Source organism: Ixodes scapularis, unplaced genomic scaffold (genome assembly GCF_016920785.2).
Source record: "Ixodes scapularis isolate PalLabHiFi unplaced genomic scaffold, ASM1692078v2 PGA_scaffold6__148_contigs__length_123643588, whole genome shotgun sequence".
Taxonomy (NCBI): Eukaryota; Metazoa; Arthropoda; class Arachnida; order Ixodida; family Ixodidae; genus Ixodes; species Ixodes scapularis.
Genome location: NW_024609881.1, coordinates 77545929 through 77566626, shown reverse-complemented (window position 1 = coordinate 77566626; position 20698 = coordinate 77545929). Strand labels below are relative to the sequence as shown.

Here is a 20698-nt window from a genome sequence, read left to right as displayed (position 1 = left end):
ACAATCTTAGTGCAGTTTAAGACTAGGAGTAATAAGTAGATTTGCAGCCAAGTTGTCGCCATTACCTAACCTGGCGTGAACCCTTTTCAGAAACCTTGTCGCTGCTTCCGTTGCCGTCCTAAGTTCACCCGGCATTGCGTGTGCGTCCACTTTGGTTACCATCTGTGGTGACGATGCAGTCGCGGTCTCGTCACGTGAAAGAACGCTTTTCATCAAGCCAGCCTCATCAACGCCGGTGGCTACACCCACCATAAATCAGCTGTCCCTGACGTCATCGACTTTACCCGGCTACAAAAAGGATCGTCGCTTTCCCAACAGCGGGATTTGCAGCCAAGTTGTCGCTATTACCTAACCTGCCGTAAACCCTTTTCAAAAACCTTGTCGCTGCTTCCGCCGTCCTAAGATCATTTGTGCCTGTGAGGGCGTCCGCTTTGCTTCATCTGTGGTGACGGTGCAGTCGCGGTTTCGTCACACGAAAGAACGTTTAGAACACTTATCATCAAGCCAGCCTCATCGACGCCCGGTGGCTACCCCCACTATCTATCAGCTGGCCCTGACTTTATCTACTTTAACCGACTAGAAAAAGGATCGTCGCCTTCACAACAGCAGGATTTGCAGCCAAGTTGTTGCCATTACCTAACCTGTCGTGAACCCTTTTCAGGTATGTTGACGCTACACATCTCACTGTAATATTTCGCGTATTTTGTCCTCATTTCATGGCGTCAAACTCCCAAAAGTCTGTGCATTGTGGGTGTCGATGGATCAACGTGCCAAGCAAGCATTGGCCACTTCGTGAATGGATCAAAACAAAGGTTGCACCACCCACCACCACATCGTCTGAGCCTTTCCTGTCTCTCGACTTTCGTTTTTATTTTTTTTCTCAAACTGTTTACTGTTGCAATTGTTCTGTTGATGTTGCTTTCTGCACCTGGGGTGTAGGGAAAAACCCTTGCCCAACATCAACCGAGGAAAAATTATATAAGCCGCAACAGGCCATCGAGGTCTAAATTTTTAGCGAAGGGCTAATCTTTTAGGGGGAGAATGGCTGTGTCCGGGGACACAAACGAGAGTCCGAGCAAGAGGGGACTCCCCCCTTTCTATCTTCTTAAACTGTTTGGTAGAACGCGCGATTTACGAGTTGAGGAGGAAAGCTAAACAGGAAAAAGTTGGAAAAGCACACGAAATCGCAAATATATGGTTGTGCTACTTGAAAAAAAAAATACGTAGACAGGAAGGTGTAGACGACGTTTCGGGCGGACGCCCTTCTTCAAGTGATAGACGCGAAATACGGCAAGGAACAGGCAAGGGTCGTACACGTCACAAAGATAGGTGTAGGTACATTGGCCGAGGGGAAGGGGAAGGCGAAACCACTAGAAAACGGAGCACAACTTCTTCGCTTGTCATCTAACGCAATAAATAACAAAAAGAAAGCAGAAAAGAAAGGCAAATCAAAAGCCAGGAAGCTCATTGGCACCACTTTGGAGGTGGTTTCCAATTTATTCAATCGGATTTCCATGACTTTTCAATATTGGTAATAGTGGTAATAGATAGGATAAGTTGGGCCAATCATAACCCTGTTCTCTACGACATTAACAATATTGGTTACAGAGAGGACACAGTGCATATTTTTGTTCCCAGTATTGGCCCAATGGCGAGTGCTCTCTGAGTAACCGTCCCCAGTGAATTTAGATCCGTTTACCGAGAATGAAAGGTGAAGCAGAAGTTGCTCAATCCTTGATCCCCAAATGGTGACCATACGAGAAGCCTTCCGCTACTTTCCCAGAATCCAGTGATTTTACATAAACCTATTCTACTACTAGCCAAATGAACGTTGTTATTGTCTTTTTTTTTTTTAGTTTGCACGGACGGCGGCTCGCGGCATGCGCCATATTGTCACGAGTGGTGACCAAAAGAACAATAAATAAAGAGGAAGAAATAAACGTTTAATGTGGCGAACTTGTGCCAAAAATGAAAGGGGTACAAAAGATATTAGAGAGTTTTAGTAATACGTATAGGGGCAAACGCAAACCCCCTACGTTAGCGTTAACGTTGCGTCGACGCAACGTTACGGAGCGCGTCGAATACGCACTTTTAGTACAGCGGAAGAAGAACGCATACGTAAAGACTTGTAGCGCCATCTAGATGTGCTCCTGTAAACTTCTTCAAACAATCCAAGGCGGGCATTCGGTCAAGCCAATCCAAAACCCCGATTCTCCTCGCTTTGTTACGGAAGTGCGTGTTTCCGTGTGCCTGTTGTGTAAGTGTTTTGTCTATTTTTTTTTCTTTTTTTTTTTTTTTTTGTACCGACCGCACGGTAAACACCTTTTTGGGTTCGACGACGTCGCCAACGTTCTTGGCTATCGACACCCATCTTTGTGGGTGCTCGAAAGGGTTCGTCGCGTTGACTTCTTTGAGGAAGTTGATGTCATCTTCGATGGTAAAGCGAACCCGTACAATGCGCGTAGCACTTCCGCTGGTTTGCCTCACCGCCGCCATTTTTCAAACTGGACTAGTCTCGCGCTGTCCCGTGCGCGACGAGAGCAACGAGATGGCACGCAGGGGACCGCTACGTACGTTCGCAAAAATCGATAGCGAGCGTACGTACGCAAGGCTCGCCGCAGTACGTACGTATGGCGCGTGCGCAGTGTGGAGGACGCAACGTTAACGTATGGGGTCTGCGTTTGCTCCTATACGTATTACTAAAACCATAGAGTAATATAGTAAACGTAAAGAGAGGACACAGGAGCCGATTCGCGGCCCAGATAGTGCGTTTCATACCCTCCGCTACGTGGCGCTTTTCTGCAATTTGGTTAAAATTAATTAAAACTCTTTCTGTGAAAAGTATTTATTTTTTAATTGGCAATGCTTTAAAATTGTTTAAAGTACTTACCACGGCTAAATAGTTTAAATCAAATACGTCACAAAAAGCACGTGATGAATGGCGCCTGCCATGGCCTGCCTGCCTGCACGCCGTCGCTTCTGCATCATACTGCATGGCCTTTGCTCGTCCCTGCGTCGTTCGTCTGTGCCGTGCGTGCCGTCCAGCTGTGCTTTCTGCTGCATCATGTTCGGTCGACTTTGCATCAATCAAGGTGACGCATGACCGCCCGCGTGCTGGCATGCTCGGCGTGAATTCGTGCAGCCGATCGGTTCGAGCTTCTCGCGCTGTTCTTTCTGCCGGGCTGCCTGGCTGCACTTGAACCTGTGTGCATGTTGATTTCCGATGAGATTGTTTTAAAAAAAGAATTTAACTTACGACCCAGCACACGACATTGTCCATGGGTTTACAGATGACGGTGTTGAACGAACCTCTAACATTGCAGATAGAGCCTTGGTTGTTATGCTGTCTGAAATTTCCAGGAGGTGCGTTTAGCCCCTTGCATACACTGTTGTGCACACTCCAACAACGTCTTCTGTTTAACGCAGTCTCCTCATTTCTCTCATTCGGGAGCTTAAAGGGGCGGTGCAACGATATTCAATGGGAATGGTCTTCACTTTACACAAGCTTACTGGCACTAGTGGGACTCAAGGATATTCGCACGCAACGCCACTGACCAAGAAACTCCTTTGTTGCGCTGCAAGTTCGAGGACAAAACCGAGTGTTTTCATTCAATCTCTCCTTCGAAAAACCTGATGACGTAGCTGGGCGGTAGCAGTACCGCCCAGTGACGATATTTGAATACGGCTCATAGATTGGACCCGAGCATGGCGTGGACACTCGATTTGGACTCGTGATAATCGATAGCTCGAGAAACATTCGGGTAGTGTCCTGTGTCCAATCGCTGCAATGACGACAACAGCCGAACCATAACAATGTCTTGAACTCAGCGCGTGTCCTGTGCCTTGCCAACCCCAGCGCATGGCTATGATCAACATTGGCGGCATATAATCGGCTCCAGATCACGGGGCCGCTTGTTATGGCTTCGAGTTGAGGGGTGAACTCTGCTCGTTTTTCTTTATTTTTTTCTGCGACTTCGATTGCGTGTGGTGAAAACGTACGGGTATTTCACAGATCATTAACGTCAGGGGTTCGTTCTAAGCGGTATTTGCGCAAAATAAAAATATCAGTGCATCGCCCCTTTAAGTCTGTTTGCTTTACAGTAAAGGCTGTGGTCTGTGGTTAGGGGGCTTCAAACATCAGCTTGGTGTGTGTGGTAATAAGCCATTTCTTGAAGTTCACAACGAACACGTTTACTCTGTCTTTGATGTTCCACACCTTCCCAAAACAACCAAGAGCAATCTCCAAGCCCACAAACTTTGCATTCGAAATGAGGTCATTGAGTGGTCTTCTTTGTTGAACTTTATTGTTCTATCCATGAGATGAGCTTGCAACTGACTCCGAAACTTACTGAGAGAAACATTTTTTCAAGAACCTTTCTGTAACATGGAAGAAAATTGTCCCCCACAGGTCTGCTCTTTCTTGCAATCATATCCCTTGTTTATGCCAAGGAACTTCCTGAGGCAGCCATGGCTACAGCCTTTTTCTGTGATAGGATGTGCATACCTTTTGACTGTCTAAATAGCTAAAAAATTCAAGAAGACAGGGCAGAAGTTGCGTCATGCCAATCTGAAGGGAGAATCTGAAATACTTGATTTTTTCCACCAGTAACTCGGATGGATTTCAGCATGGCAGTTCCAAAGTAGGAGGCAGCCATAAGCCATCATTGGGTGTCAAGTTACTATAAAAAGTTTCCTCATGCTCTGTGATGAGCTTTCAAGCAGCCATGACTTGAAGTTCTTACTTACACGACGCCTGCAGCAAGACACACTTGAGAACGTTTTTGGAGCTATATACGACAAATGCTGGGCTGCAACACAAACCCAAATGTGGATCAGTTCACCTCAGGACTAAAACACCTCTGGATAAAGAAACTGTTCAAACTGTCGGACAATGAAAACGTAGAGGATGACAAGGCTGACCTCCTAAAGGAGTTGCAAATATCTTTGCACCATGAAAGTTTAATTTCAGACATTGTGGAATGTCTTCCAATTGATAACTTCCCGCCACTTGAGGATATTTCTGAGCTGGCATCAGACATCAGGTCTAACATAATTGATGACTCGTCCACTTTTTTTATTACGTTTGGGGCTATTTGATCAAGCTTTTGCTTGAGCAGACAACTTACAGCTGTGGCTGTTCTCAGCTGCTATCGGATGAGTCTAATAACTTGACCAGGCCTCACCAGTACTGCCTTGTTCCTAAAGCATACCACGTGGCTGGAAAATTCTTCGGGAACTTAGTAGTACCATCACAGGCTGCCTTTCATTTTATTCAGCCACTAGAAAATGACTTTCTTCCTATAATAGAGAGTGTGACACATGTTCGAGGAGTCTGTGCCGCCTTGTATAGCACACTTTGAGGTCTGGGTGGTTTTAGCCTTTACCCAGAGGAGTACCACAAAGGGTTTTTAAAGTTGTTTTGCAGAATACGCTTGTGTTGACATGTTTGATTTCTTAACCGGAATTTGGACAAAGTTCGGTTGCACACTTCAGTGGTTAATAAGAACGAGACAGGTTTAACTGTTAATAGTGTATTAACAGAGGCGGTTGCCAAACCAAAAACAAAAAGTGCTTAAGTGGGCGGTGTAGCTTGCTCTCCAAATATTTGTTTCCCCTTTTTCCAGCGAATGCGTATCACGGCTCCCGAACAAAAATATTTGTCCACTTTCTACAAAATTGTGATAGAAAATAGTGTATAGAGGCTAAAAATATTTGAAAGAAAATGTATCCACTTTTGTATCCACTGTCCATAGTCTTTTAGCCGCTTTTTTCTGAAGCCATATTTCTTTTCTGAACAATTTCGGGGAATGTTTAGGGACGTTGAATCTTGTCAGATTTCGAATAGAGTTCTCTTTGTTTGGTAATGGCTTGAGGCTATGCGAATTGGTGTTTTTTTATATTTGCCGGAAATCGGGAATTTGTACTATCCGGCGCGTGACTGGTAATGATAGCGATGTCTTATTTATTTTTGCACTTACTTCCCGTACCCGAGTCGGCGTGAAAGTGAATGTATCATACAGCATGTTCTCCGTGGAAAGGTTTTGTTAACTTGGTTCCGTTAAGAATCTATTACGAAGTGTACGATATGCCGAAGTCCTTCATATTCATTTATTTTTGTGAGTATCGATCTCTTTCGTATAAAACATACAGAGCTTCTGAAGTAAATCATGTATACATGAATGTGGTCCAATAAAATGTGTTCGAACCACTCACTGTTGTTGACTCCAAAATGCTCCACCAGCCAGGAGTCAATGCGGCGATTGTGTAACTTCAATGCTTTACAATAGAAAAAGAACAAGAAATATATATGCTTATGCTTTGTGAAGTAAAATGAAATATTGTTTGATACATTTTGCACGGACTCTATCGTAAAAAATAAAGCAAAAGTGCGTCAGTATTAAAAAAAAAAAACAAAAAAAAACAGCGGCTTCGGGAGTCAAGGAGCTCCCGAGAGCCGAGCGAGGCGGGGAGGAAAGAGAGACAGAAGGGTACCGGAGAACCGGGGCAGAAACGCCCAAACCGAAACCGAAACTAACTTGACCGGAAACGGAATCAGATTACACTTCATACCGCCCGCTAGGAGCGCTACCTGTCACTGGTCTATCTGGGCCGCTGGGGCCTATGGCAGTGTCCGCTCTTTACCTTGTGTATATTACTCTATGCTAAAACTCTCTAATAACAGAGCGCCGCGGGTGTCGAAGTCGGCGTAACAGCAGAGTCGAACGCTGGGGCGAGACTGACTCCCCGCTCGCCTTGCGGAATCCCTTAGGTACCCTCGTGGGTTTCTGGATCGTTCGGCATAGAAGGTTCGGCGCGTAGAACATTCTAACCTCGAATCAGCAAGACGGTTCTCGAATTCACCAGAACATCACATTACAGTGTCAACAAAAATGTGTAGCCGCGGCCAGGAATCGAACCTTGGCCTTCTGCGTGGAAGGCAAGCGCGATAACCGTTAGGCCAGGCGCGTGCTGCCTACTTGGCCAGCTGCGCGCGCGGCAATATGCCTGGATGTACTGCCAAGATCGGTTTTGCCGGGCATTTTTATTTTGCTAGAATAAACTCGTTGTCTTCGTTCAAGTACACACTGGGTTTAATCCGGGCACATTCTTCACGATCAAAACCCAAGTACGCAATAATTTAATTTACCCAAAAATTCGCCGCAATCAGGCGTGTGGGAAAACATTTACCCCTCGTCTGCATCGTGAAACAGATAATGACATGAGAACGCAAGTCTATGCCATTTTTGTTTTTCGCCTTTATGATTTGCCGGGTTCTCTTCGTGCATCGCGGGGATTTGCTGAGTTCCCAGACGGAATACTTGTGTAAGGTAATGAAACGGTGCAACGAATTTATAGTTTGGGGGTGCTTTGTTTTGATTTTGCAGCATTTGATGTTTACTGGATTATTTTGATGATTGGCCATTACTTTTGCGCCCGTTCTTCACAGGAGAATTCTATATTCAATGTTCAAATCATTGTAGTATTCAATGCTTTTGTGTATGTTCAGTGCTTTGCGTGATGTTGATGATATAGTGTAGGAAGATAAAGGCTTGAGGACTGTTTTGAACAATAACATAGAAGAGATTCTTATCTATTTATAACATTAAATATTTATATTTTCTCAATTAAAAAAAAATTCTGTTGACACTCAGTTTCTGTCTTTAGGTTGACCGGATGGCATGGACAATGCAAGTCACCTTCTTATGTCTTGTGCTAAAACTCAACTTGGCCGAGGCTGATTTTAAGGACGCTGTTGATTATATATATAACAACTCTCAAGCCGTAAGGCTGGTAAGCAACATTGCTCTAAATTTCGGTCAGCGCCGTTTTGATACCAATTTAAACACAAATATGTATTTTTAAGTACTTGAATATTTTTTCCTCACTCTGTGTATAGTTTTTTTTAATATAAATCAGCATTTCGTCAAATTATGTTTTTTTATTGATTTAAATCGGCTTTGATATAAAGTTTGCGTTTCATTGTCTTTTCAAATATCTTGAACGTCTCGTAGATACGTAAGTTGTGGAACGAGAGTCACTTTTTAAACTATTGCGACGGCGTTACCTTCAAAAGTCACTTTAACGATGATAAAGACGGGCATTTTTGCAGGATCTTATACGCGAATTTCTATCTTAGGGCGGTCGATGATAATATCCTCTGTTCTTTTTGTTTTTTATGGCAATTGACGCGTTCGTTCTTCCGCAAGACTTGATAACCTATCTTGGTGCGGATTATATTTCACACATGACCTGTTTCCATTTAAATGTTCGGTCTGCGAAAAGCCAAGCTGTAGATCTTGAGCTACTTTTCGATCAATTTGGTTTTTCTTTCGATGTCATCATGCTCACAGAAACCTGGTACACTGAAGAGACTGACGTACTACAACTCCCTACATACCACTCTTTTTACATAAATCGTAAAGAGAAACGTGGTGGTGGCTTAGCCATTTTGACAAAAAGTGTTTCTGGTAAGTATTAGGTGATTATAGTTGCATCACTCAAGATTACGAAATGATGTGTATACGCAATAACCAGAATATCTTTGCTGTGGTGTACCGACCACCAAACGGCAACATTGAATCGTTTTTAAAATTTTTCGAGTCTTTTTTGTTTTTTGTTAATGAAGAAAAATGTAATGTAATTTGTGGTGGGGACTTTAATATTGATATGAGCGCGGAAACCGTAGCTAAAAAAAGTTTAGATTCGCTGATCAGGACATATATATGGTTGTGCAAATGTTATTAATAGACCTACACGTGTTACTCTCCAATCTGAAACATTAATTGATTTGTTTATTTCAAACAGCTCAGTCGATTATATAAAAGCTGGCGTCATTGTTTGCGATCTGAGTGACCACCTCCCAATATTCATTTCTCTCAAAAGTTTCCCGAAAAAAAATTGTAGGACAGAGCGGACATTAGTACAAATAATAACTTTAGATCGACTCAACGCTTTTCAGACCGCTGTTTCAAATACAAATTGGAGCCGGGTACTGTGTGAGGATAGTGCTGACGGAGCTTATAACACTTTTATAGAGTTATTTCTTGGACTGTATAAGACATATTTTCCTTTCGCTTCTATTAAAACAAACAAGCGCATAAAGAAGCCTTGGATAACGAGAGATTTACTCTGTAAAATTAAGATAAAAAACGCTTTATATGGTAAATTCATAAAATCCAAGGTCCAGAAGGACCTTAAAGTATTTAAAAACTATCGCAACAACCTGACAAAAGAACTAAAGCGCGCCAGAACGCGTTATCATTTTGATTTGTTCAAGGCCACACAAGGACGCACTGACATCATGTGGAAGCAACTAAATTATCTTCTTTATCGTAATCGCCCCTTCAGTTCAACTGAAAAAATTCTGTGCAATGGTACTGAACTTACTGGACGTTCACTGGCAAATGCTTTAACGAACATTTTGTAAATATTCTGGGTACTACTGAAACGGAAACTCCTTTGGTTTTAAATGATAAACGAAACAATGATTCGATATTTCTAGATCCCGTCGTCGAACCAGAAATTATAAGCGTGTTTCTTCAGCTTAAAAACAGTTCTAGTTGTGACGTCGATGGCATCCAGATAAGACCGGTAAAACATGTTATTCATCTGTTAGCACCTGTAATAACTCATATATTTAATATCTCTTTATCTACTGGAATTTTTCCTAAGCGAATGCAGATTGCCAAAGTTTCAGTATTGCATAAAAAAGGAAATGTAAATGAAATGGGAAACTACAGGCCAATTTCAATATTACCAGTGTTTTCCAAGGCACTCGAAAAGGTTATTCATACACGTTTGACTAAATTTTCAAATAAGTATAACTTGATAACTCCATCACAGTATGGATTTATAAAACACAAGTCGACAAAATCTGCCTTACTTGTTTTAAAAGAATTTATTTTACAAAGCTTTGAAAACAAAAATATGGTTCTTGGAGTCTTTATAGATTTCACCAAGGCGTTTGACTGCTTCAATCATAAAATTTTACTATCTAAATTAGATAATTATGGAATTCGAGGGCACGCTTTACAGCTGATAAGATCTTATCTGAAGCATCGAGCACAATATGTTTATATCAATGGGAATTCTTCCACTATAAAACCTATTCCTTCTGGTGTACCACAGGGTAGTATATTGGGCCCCTTCCTCTTTAACATGTACGTGAATGATATAGTCAATATTAATGTAAGCGCAAAATTTGTAAACTATGCTGATGACACGAGCATACTGTTTTCTGCAGATGATCCTGACCTATTATTCGATATGGCGAATCTGGCCCTGTCTAGGTTACAAACGTGGAGTCATTACAACGCATTACAAATAAATGTAAATAAAACCAAAGCCGTGCTTTTTCGTCCTAAAAATAAACTCGTTACCATTACCAAGGAGATAGTTTTGAATTCAACGAAAATCGAGATTGTGAATTGCTTTAAACTCTTAGGTGTCATGTTTTCTGAAAATATGTCGTGGGAAAGTCATATAAACTCTCTTATTTCAAAGCTATCCCAAACTGTGGGCATGTTAAATCGACATCGTTATATTTTACCAACCAGCGTTAAATTATTAATATATAATTCTCTATTTTATTCTCACTTAAATTATTGTCATTTAGTTTGGGGAACAACAACTTTAACAAACCTAGAAAAGTTACATGTATTGCAAAAAAAAGCACTGAGGGCAATAGCTGCCGTCTCGTATGATTTTCACACAGCTGGCTTATTTCAACAATTTCGCGTATTAAACGCGCATGCATTATATGATTACAGGCTTAGCACTAGCCTTAAAGTAGAGCAACTTAAAGACTCAACTTTTTTAACAGATCTTGGAAATTTATCAAAAAATGTTCATAATTACCCTACCCGAGGTGCTGAATGTTGGGAGGTGGCTACACCAAGAACAAACTATGGCAAACAAATGCTTAAATACACTCTCCCCAATTTACTCAATTCGTATAAGACTAAAAGTATAGATTGGGATAAGTTATCCCTAAGAGAAGTAAAATCATCCTTTTTCTCTAGCAGCTGAAGGTAGTTGCCTTTCTTTCTTTGTGATCTTTGTAACTAGTTTTTGCATAATTTTATCTCTGCTGTCTGTCCTGCCTCAATGTAAAAAAGGGGAAAAGAAATCTAAAATTTGTTTTAAAAAGTGTGATAGCGACAATCATTGTACAATTTTCGTTTTCTTTTCTCCTCTTCAATATCGTTTTTTCCGGCTCTGTTGCTGCTTTCTGTAGGCGGTCAGGGACCCGTCAAGCTGTACGTGACAGCTTTTTTCCCTGATCGCCACCATCTTATGGTGAAAAATAAACATTAGTATTATTATTATTATATATATTTGATGTGTTCCACGAGAACAACAAAAAGAAAACCAGGGGATACAGGAGAAGCCATCACATTAAAAGAGTCCCACAGTTTAACAGAAAGCATTGTGATCTAATTCAATCATTATTCAAACATATAAGTGACTGTATCGATCCTTCTCTGAGAAGAAGGCGTCTGGTTTAATGCTTGCGACTTTCGAGCTGAGGACCTTGGCGAGTCAGAGCGTGGTGTCCTCCGTGACTCAACAAAAAGAATGAATGAATGACAAACTCAGTCCACGTTCCAAACCGGAATGCCTTTATTTTTAACAGCAAAAAAAAACAAAAACATGGGATATGAGGAACAATATGGTGATGATGATAACGTGAATATGTTGCCAACACAAAGCAGAGCGCAACACAAATTAGTCCTTCTTAATTAGCTTTGATTACTCTTACTTTTCTTTAATCCTTCTTAATTCACTTTAATTCCTCTTAATTCACTTTGGTTCTTCTTAACTCGCTTAATAGTCCTTCTTTATTCCCATCGATTACTCTTACTTCTCTTTAATTCCTACTATACCCCTGTCAGACGGGCTAGTTTAGTGTCACTACAAGCGAGTGCACTTCGCCCTTAGTGTCATTTCTGTAGTGTGCCACACGGCTTCTTCCTGCGGAACACACTTGGCTTGAAGTGAGTTTGAAAAACTCACTTCGCTCGATCGAGTGCGTGGCATCGATAGGAGTGTTTCGACAGTAAAACATAACACAGAAACCAAAAGCGTGGCGTAAGTTTTATTTTAAAGAAAAGAAATTCGTGAAAGAGACGACATGTAGAAGAGTGGAATTGAAAAAACAATAGTGGGGTGGACTTGGAGTTTAGGCTGATCTGAATCAAGATTAGCGCAACGATGAATTGATAAAAGAAGACGAAAAAGTCAGTCATTCATAGCTATCTTGCTTAGCAGAGAATGATGGAGCCTACTTTTGTTTCAGCATGTAACTATTCGAGACAACACGATAATTATGATCTGATTAGGCAGTGTCAGGGCCTCCTCGTAGACTTCCGTGGAACGAAGCGGAACGCCGAAGTTAGATATGCTTCGTTCTTTATCTTGGCTTGCCATGATCGATCAGAATCATCCAATCGGCGTAAAAATCGTTCTTTAATGTAACGTTGTTTTAAAGCACAGCTCCTAGGCACCCGTTGTTGGGTTGAGCGGCGTCGACGTAACCGCGCGTTGCGTTAAGGGCTGTTTCCCAAAACGACGTCACAGGTGACGTCACGTGTTTCGTCACGTGTGACGTCACGAGGGTAAAATTTTCCCGATAAATTTTGCGGAAAAAGTTTTTGCTAAGTTTGGCGGAAAATGTTTCCGCTAAATTTAGAGGGAAAATTTTACCCGTGTGACGTCACGTGAAGTCACACTAAAAATTTCAGATGACGTGTCATGTGACGTCACACGTCGATTCAGCGGGAAAATTTCCCGGCTAAATTTAGCGGGAAATTTTGCGAAATTTTTACGCTAAGTGGGATGCGAACAGGAGAGGAGGATGGGAGGGCGTGGAGGGGGAGCAGCTGGCATACCCTCCCCCTTCGTACCCTTCCTCCCTCCTCCTCAAGAGCTGCGCTCCAATTCGGCATTTTTAAACGTCGAATTTTTTTAACGTGTCTTTATTAAGTGGTATCGGTGGCCGAGTGGGTAAGCGCCCACCGGATCGGAGTACGTGGAGAGAAAGCTCGCGCTGGAGAAGAACCCAGTGATCCTGAGCTCAATCCCCAGCCCTGACCGAAGAACACACTTCCAATGAAGTGAGTTCGGGGAGCGCACTACGCTCGCTCCGGTAGACCGAGTGTGTAATCTCGATAGCAGTGTTCAAGGAGTAAAACTAAAAGAAGAAATTAACGCTGCGTAAAATTAGTATATTATTTTGATAGGAGTAATATTAGATGCGCACTTGTTTTTGTTGGCAGGAAAGTAGTACATTGTAGAAAAACAAGCGGCTAATCTAGTTTCCAGCCTTGGTCCCTGCGCGACGGCCAACGACGGCCAGCGACGGCCAGGAGGCACCTGCAAGACTCCACCAGGAATCTGAAGGTGGCAGCGAGAGACACGAAAGGCTTGCTTGAAATGGAACTCGCCCAAATGGGGCAAGTGTCTTTGAACTACCGTTCGTTCCTCTAGAAAGTTCACCGTTCTCGACTGATCACAGGTAGTTTGTCGGTCATGAGAGCGGCTATGGTGAAAGTATTGGCCTGCAGCGGCTGGTCGATGTCACTTGAAATTCTTGCCTGTGCGTCGGCATCCAGGTCCAGCTGCCTCTCATCTGAAAGGCGCTGGACTCTCACGGAGGAAAATGCTTCAACCACACGCTTCCACTGTCCAACACCGCGGATATCGCCCTCCAGCTCGTCCTCCACACACTCCATGATGTTTCCTTGTGGCGAGTGGCGAGTGGCCGAGTGGCCGAGTGGGCTCGGGCACACCAGCTCGGAGTACGCGGAGCGAAAGCTCGCGCTGCAGAACCCAGGAATCCTGGGTTCAATTCCTACTTCTGCTCGTTTCGATCTATACTCCGTTTCACCTTATGTTGTACCGCAGACAAGGCAGCGCGAGCTCATAGCGTTGGGAGCTACTCTTAACGCACGAGAGCTTGTGCCGCCGAGATGTGTCCTAGAGGAAGGAGTTCGCGTTTGTAGCCTTTCCTGCGGTACATCATAAGGTGAGACCGAAGATAGATGAGCATCGTACCGGCGTGCGAACGTGTATGACTGGCTTGTAATGGCTGATCGCAATGACCAAATTGGATTTAAGTTTGGATTAAAGTTCGTGACTTAGCGCAACAATGTGTGGAAACGCGTTTCTAATAAGACGACGAAGTTATTTATGAAAAAATGTGTATACACTGTAATATTTTGCGTGCCCATTACTTACCCATCGTCATTGCCATCATTTTGGAGTGACACTAAGTTTTCCCGTGTAGCACCAACACACTTGGAGTGTGTTTCGACGGGTTGAAGTGCACTCGCTTGTAGTGACACTAAACTAGCCCGTCTGACAGGGGTATTAACTCACTTTGATTCCTCTTAATTCACTTTGATTTTTCTTAATTCAGTTTATTGTCCTTCTTGATGCCCATTGATTACTCTTACTTCTCTTTAATTACTCTTAATTTACTTTAATTCCTCTTCATTCACTTTTATTCCTCTTAATTCGCTTTGTCATCCTTCTTAAATTCATTGCGTCCAATTAGCCTGAGTGGTCACGTAAACGTTTTGGTCCCTTCCGTGTCGCCGACGTGTTTTCTCTCAGGGACTTTGAAATTCGACTGAACGATGAGGCATATCAGGCTTTCACCTTAATACCTTGCAATTTCTTGGCTATTTTCTTAGATTTAATGTAGACTCTAGACATCTACAAGAGTTAATATTGTGAACATTGTCATGTTGTATAGAGAACTTCCAGGTCTTCATTAAAACTGTATAAAAGTAAATTTTGTAAGCACTCGAGAAGGTGCTGAAGCCAAGCGCTGGTTCCCAAGTCTGCACCATGTTTTTAGCTTTAGCTAGGACGCTGGCTCAGGAGTCTCAAAGCAACGTAAATCGTAATTAAATCGATTTTTGTTTTCGGTATCAACGAATAACAGAAAAGATACAGACACTCTGATAAAATATGAAGTACGAAGACTAAACGAAAACGGAGTTTTCATTTCTAAAAACGAGTTCATCACATAAAATAACAAAAATAGTATGTGTTACGCTCGGAAGAGTAGCGACACCGCGTAGCCCCGTAGTCCGTAACGAAAGGCCCGCGGTGTTGCAGATGTTTACAGCATGCACACAAGACACACGCAGAGAAATACGTAGCAATTCTTATCATTAATAGTACTGCACTCAGCTTAAAAATGCTATAGATTAGCGTCAACCACATCAACGCTTCCCCGATTAGGAAGAAAAAAAAGAGTTATATACGTAAAAAACAGGGGAGGGGATGTTTTTACGTATATAACTCTTTCTAAACCTACACCACTACCAACGCGCTCACTAAGAAGTTTAAGAAAAAAAAAAACATCTTGATTTCTAGGCCGCCTAAAGCTTTTAGCGACCGTAGGCCAAACCCTCGCGGAAGCTCGCCAAGGACACGTATTAAAAAGAAGTAGTGAATCATTTGAAATCATGGAGAACATCATTTCCATTTGGCGGTTTGATATGATCACTAAAAACGACTTGCGATTTCTGTTAAGCCGAAGGGTGGACGAACACTCACAAGACACTGACCGATGATGCAACCCGGTAGGGATGATTGGAACTAATATCCAATGCACTTTCGGGATCCACGGTCGGACGAACATATCTGGAGCGGCTTTAGGACGGTCGGATGCGAATTTGGGCTCTAAATGAGGTCATTGCCACACTTATACGACGAGAAAAGTCCACACGATCGGCATCCTGCCCACTCCACTGCAGCTTACCGAGACGTCGAGAGGCTTGGTCCCGGCAGACTTGTATACCTATCTCAAATACTCTACTCAAGATACTGTATTTCAAATACTTCTTGAGGTATCTGGGTATCTTTGAAGTACTTTCGATCGAGAGTATTTGATAGTCTCTTTTAATTACATTTCTCAGTATCTTGTACTCATTATCTGAAATACATTTTTGACATTCCGCCATTTTCCGAGTTTTTCGGTATGAAGTGGCGTATGCGTGGCACGAGCAAACGTGAACATCCTTTCGAGCAACCAAATTTTGTTGCTAACTCCGAGAAGCTACGGTGACTTAGATTGGGTTTGTGAAAGCATCGCTTTTGTGCCGAATGTGACTGGTATTTCACCCCAAAATTCGTGCAATGAAGGTCTTCGCCTCGCCTTCCCAAAGACGTCATTTGTTACCTCAAGTTTTACCCCCGAATATCCTCAAACAAAAAGGGCACGTGGTTTTACCGAAGTAAAGATTGCCACACTGAGGCGCAACGCAGAACGGGAAACGACCAACGACAGCAATGCAGACTTAGTGTCAAGAAAATAACAAATAGAAGTAAATGCGAAACGGCCACAAAAAGAAGACACTTTTTTGTGTTGGCGAGCATTTGATTTCGCTATAAACAAAACGTCGAGGTTTTTTTTTTTCCTTCCTTTTTGTCGCGCTTATTGCTCTCGCGAACACTGTTTGTAAGCGAATATTGATGAGCAGAGAACAGGACAGGAAGCCAACTACGCGCAGGATGACCCCTCAAAATGCCAACAAAGTGTCCCCCAATGTTGAGTGCATTTCTGAACGCAACCTACTTGAAGAAGGTGCGACCAGTGCCTTAACTTATTTCTGGGCTCTCTTTGTCATCCATTCACTCATTTCCGTATCCCAAGTTCATTTATAGTGAACTTCCCATGTAGCGAATATGAATTGTACTTCAACGATGCGTCTAAGGTGCGCCGCTGGACTTGACATTCAGCGATGTCACTATTCGAAACTTTCAGCAATTGTGGTACCGCGGTGTCAGAATCGCACTCCCTAGCTCATGGATGCTCGGCTTCACAGAAAAGGTGATTGCCACCACCTTCCGGGCGGGAAAAAATAAAGTAGGGCTCTAATACTGCTTGTATAAAGCAAAACTATAATTAATTACGCGTTGCAGACCGCGACTTTTACTACTGTTGTACGACCATCATATAGATGACAGCCATTATGGTAGGCCAACGCGCATAGCTAAAGCGACCTCTTTTTTTTTTTTTACGTCCCTGAATGTTTTGTAACCTGTATCAGTGATATCCTGCTCTTTATAGTTAGACTGCATAAAACAGCCCTACAGTGTTTTTTTGTGTTTTTTTTTTCGTCTTGTGTTGATTTACGCTAATAAACCATTCTGGTAAACCAGATTTGCGAAACTGTATAATTGTGCTTGTCACTGACGTCGATACAAGTTATGCAATGCGGAAGTATCTTCAAAAGTAATTGACTCTCAGTATTTGTACTCTACTCAAGATACTTTGCAGTGAAAGTAACTTGAGAAGTATTTTAAGCACTTTATGGAGCAGGTATTTAGTAACTTAACTTAAATTCTTTTATCAAGTATTTTGTCCAACACTGGGTCCCGGGAAATTTTCCTGAGAAATTTTGAGGGGGGGGGGGGGGGGGGGGGGGGGGGGGAGGCTCGGGACCCCAGGCCCCCCCTTGGTCGGCACTTATGTGCATGACAGTAGGCAGCGAGTTGTTTCGTAGCGCCATATCATGTGCAACGGTGGTCCAACCTTGTGTTCTCTATGCGCTCTACGCCATATAATTAATGCCGACGAGGTCACGTGGTAATACCCTGCGTTAAGTCACAGGCACTATCAATATTTGCAAGAGGATATAGACCATATCCAACACCGGTCGCTGGCAAACCATCTACCCCTCAACTCATCAATATGCTCCGTCGTGCTGATGACGCACGGGAAGACCGCCGACAGCCCACCTATACTGACTTGGCCGGTGGCACCCCCTGTTAGCAGACCAGACTTCTTGGTGTTGCGCTTGCCCACGACTTCAGTTCCCTCAACACATCCACGAAGCGACATCCAAGGCCAGGCGAATACTGAGCTTCATCACTCGTACCTGCAAGGGTATGGTAGCTGATACTCTCAGAAGCCTTTTCACAACTCTTGTTTTATCACAGCTGGAGCCTGGAGTACTGTTGTTCAGTGTGGGGCCCACTACAAGCACGCGTCAGTGCCTCGCTGGAGTCTATACAACGTCGTGCCGCATACACAGTCCTGTGCAGAGGTTCACCAGCAGGCCTTTCTCGATAGAATGACACTCGGACGGCCCAGCTCTTAAAGGCTGTAAATAGACCGATCTTACGAGGAGTTGCGCGACGCCACCGCTGCCGCGGTGCATTCTGGTACCTGTAGTTCTCCCCAGTTTTCCGGCCGCGTCGGCGCGCATTGTACGCCCGGCGTTTGGAAATTTTCGGGTTGGCACGAGACTTTTAGCCAGGTGTTGACTCATGGTTTTCAATCGGTGGCTTCACATGTTGTATGCCACGGAGCTATAATAACAGCACCAGGCAAAAAGGCCTCGGATATTATATGTCTTCCCGCAAGAAAGAAGCATGGCAAACAAAGGTCGACAGAGCCGGACAGAGCGGCAGGAAAAATAGCGTTTTACAATTTGTTTCGCGATTTGCTTCATAATTGATATCCAATTATTGCACGTCAGCTAAAATATGTAGGGTTACAGGGCACGAGACATAGAGCGTGCCGATGTGTTCCGTAAGCTGGAATCTCTCAGACCATTTGCTCCGTAGCGGCCTATTCGTTGGTCTAGGACCTCCGCACTGCTTTGCGGAGGCCGTTTTTAATACACTTCTTACTCGATGTATTTTGGTGGTTATAACTGTTATTGCGACGACATGTTTCAAGCACAACTGTGCTTCAAAAGATCCGGACAATCACTAAAAAAGAGCAGCGATTCCCGATATGAACCACTTGATATAAAACAACTTTTTTTCGGAAGCAGCCTTCATTTTTTTTTTTTTCATACCAACGCGAAAAGATTACATAATGCAATTTAGAAGTGCAACACGTACTTACCGCCAAAAATGTAACAAACGAACCTCATCTATCTTGTGGTGGTCTATTAGGCTGGTGTTACTAATCCATTCTGCACTAGCACCAGTCGAGACCGCAGAAAAAAGCTTCCCCCGTCGGGCGACTGTTAGCGTTCGGATCTTGCGCAAACAAAATAAAACTGAATAGAAACTGTGCACGAAAAATCATCTCCACCCCAAGCTTTCAGGTATCTGGCATGGTTGCTTCTTTTTGATAGATGTCAATTATTACGGCGCATCAGGCATGGCCTTTCTGTAGATCAGTTCTTTGTGTGCAGGCTTCTCCCGCTGTTCATCTGTACTCTGTCGCACAGGCTGTCAACCAGAGTGAAACAACTTTTAGAAAACTATCGCTGACCGAGAAAGTCTATTTAGCTCGTCTTACTGGATGGCTGATTAAACGTTATGCACAAGACTGAGCACCACGAAGCTCAGTTTTTCATCACATTTTATGCTGTTCCGTGGTGCTACACCGAGCCGATGGTCCCTCGAATTTGCTTGTTCTTTGCTATTGCACTAGATGTTCACTTGTTTGCAAGGTAATTGAGACGTCCGAGGAGTCGGAATGCTCGAGTAGTGGCGCAGTTGTTTTTTTGTTATGTTTTTTCCGCGGCCGCACTGGGATTACCCCGTGAACGGCAGTGGGCTTACGCGTTCACGAAGACGAAGAAGCAGACGACGACGAAGCAGACGACAAAGCGATTCTAAAGCGATAAGACGACTGAAACTACTTTTATGCACTTGCTGAGGAAAGTAAGGCATCACAAACAACACAATCCTATGAAGTAAAAACATGCAAGAGAATCGAGGTGATACCGGGGCGTGCCAAATGATAATCTATGATGATGTAGTAAGCGCAGCCGTATGTAGCCGGGAAGGGATGACTACAAATAGCATGGCGGCGGCACCACTTCCGGAATGCGCGCGCCTGCGCAGTTCGCTTGGTGACATCTGTCTATTGGAAAATTTTGGCACTCGGACGAAAAGTTGTGTCTCTTCGGCCACTTGCCACCATATCCCGCCCTGATCACTAACCCCCTCCATTTTTTTACGACCAAAGACACACCCGGGTTGGAGGGCTCCAGCCCAAATTTTTCAGAACAGTGCACCATGAGCAGTCCTTCCTTATCACAGCTGTTGAGATGTGGCGCTCGCTGCCAAACGAAATGACCGCTGGTGCCTTAGAAGGCGACATGAGCCCCAAGGAGCTTTGTAATGATGCTGTGCCCGTACAACGCAGTACCTCACCCTCACCCACCCCCTTTCTTCCTCCTCCCTTTTTTTATCGTTAATATTCTTTTGCAGTGTCTATACTCATTATGTGTCATCTTTTCCTTTCATGCTCGCGTGCATGTGTGTCTGTACGGTGTTATCCGTTGTATTCTTGTAACTTAACCTTTAGGACAAGGTGTCACAAACCTTCTGGTATGAGTCTTTGGCCTTCTGTGACTGCCCTCCTCTCATAAAGAGCTCAAATAAAGAATATAAATTTGAATATGAACGAATGAAATAAAAGTGCACGAAAAATAATGAACTGAGTGTGGGTTTAATTTCAAAGCCTCAGTTGAAGCATCAAAGGATTTTCAAACATTTCCATAATGTGTCGTCTTTTTAAAAAATTAAATACCTCAACGAAGAAACTAATAATTGTATCCATACCGTTAATTCATAATTCTCAATTTTTTTTTTTTTTATTCAGTGTCTATTGTTTGCATTCCGTGCAGCAAACTTCATGCCTTGCGTCTGGTTTCCATCACCAACAGTAACCAAAATCGCATTTTGTTGCGCAGAACAGTGCCCGAAATTG

At 43.2% G+C, this 20698-nt stretch overlaps 1 protein-coding gene across 1 annotated transcript in view; it reads left to right on the top strand.

Annotated features, from left to right (window-relative positions):
• Positions 1-340: 340 nt before the first annotated feature.
• Positions 341-20698, top strand: part of LOC115309969 — a 32408-nt gene continuing 12050 nt past the window's right edge. Inside the window, exons 1-2 of the mRNA XM_040219550.3 lie at positions 341-661; positions 7666-7791. Of these exons, the coding sequence (XP_040075484.1) occupies positions 7675-7791 (117 nt within the window). The 5' untranslated portion in view covers positions 341-661; positions 7666-7674. The remainder of the gene's footprint in view (positions 662-7665; positions 7792-20698) is intronic.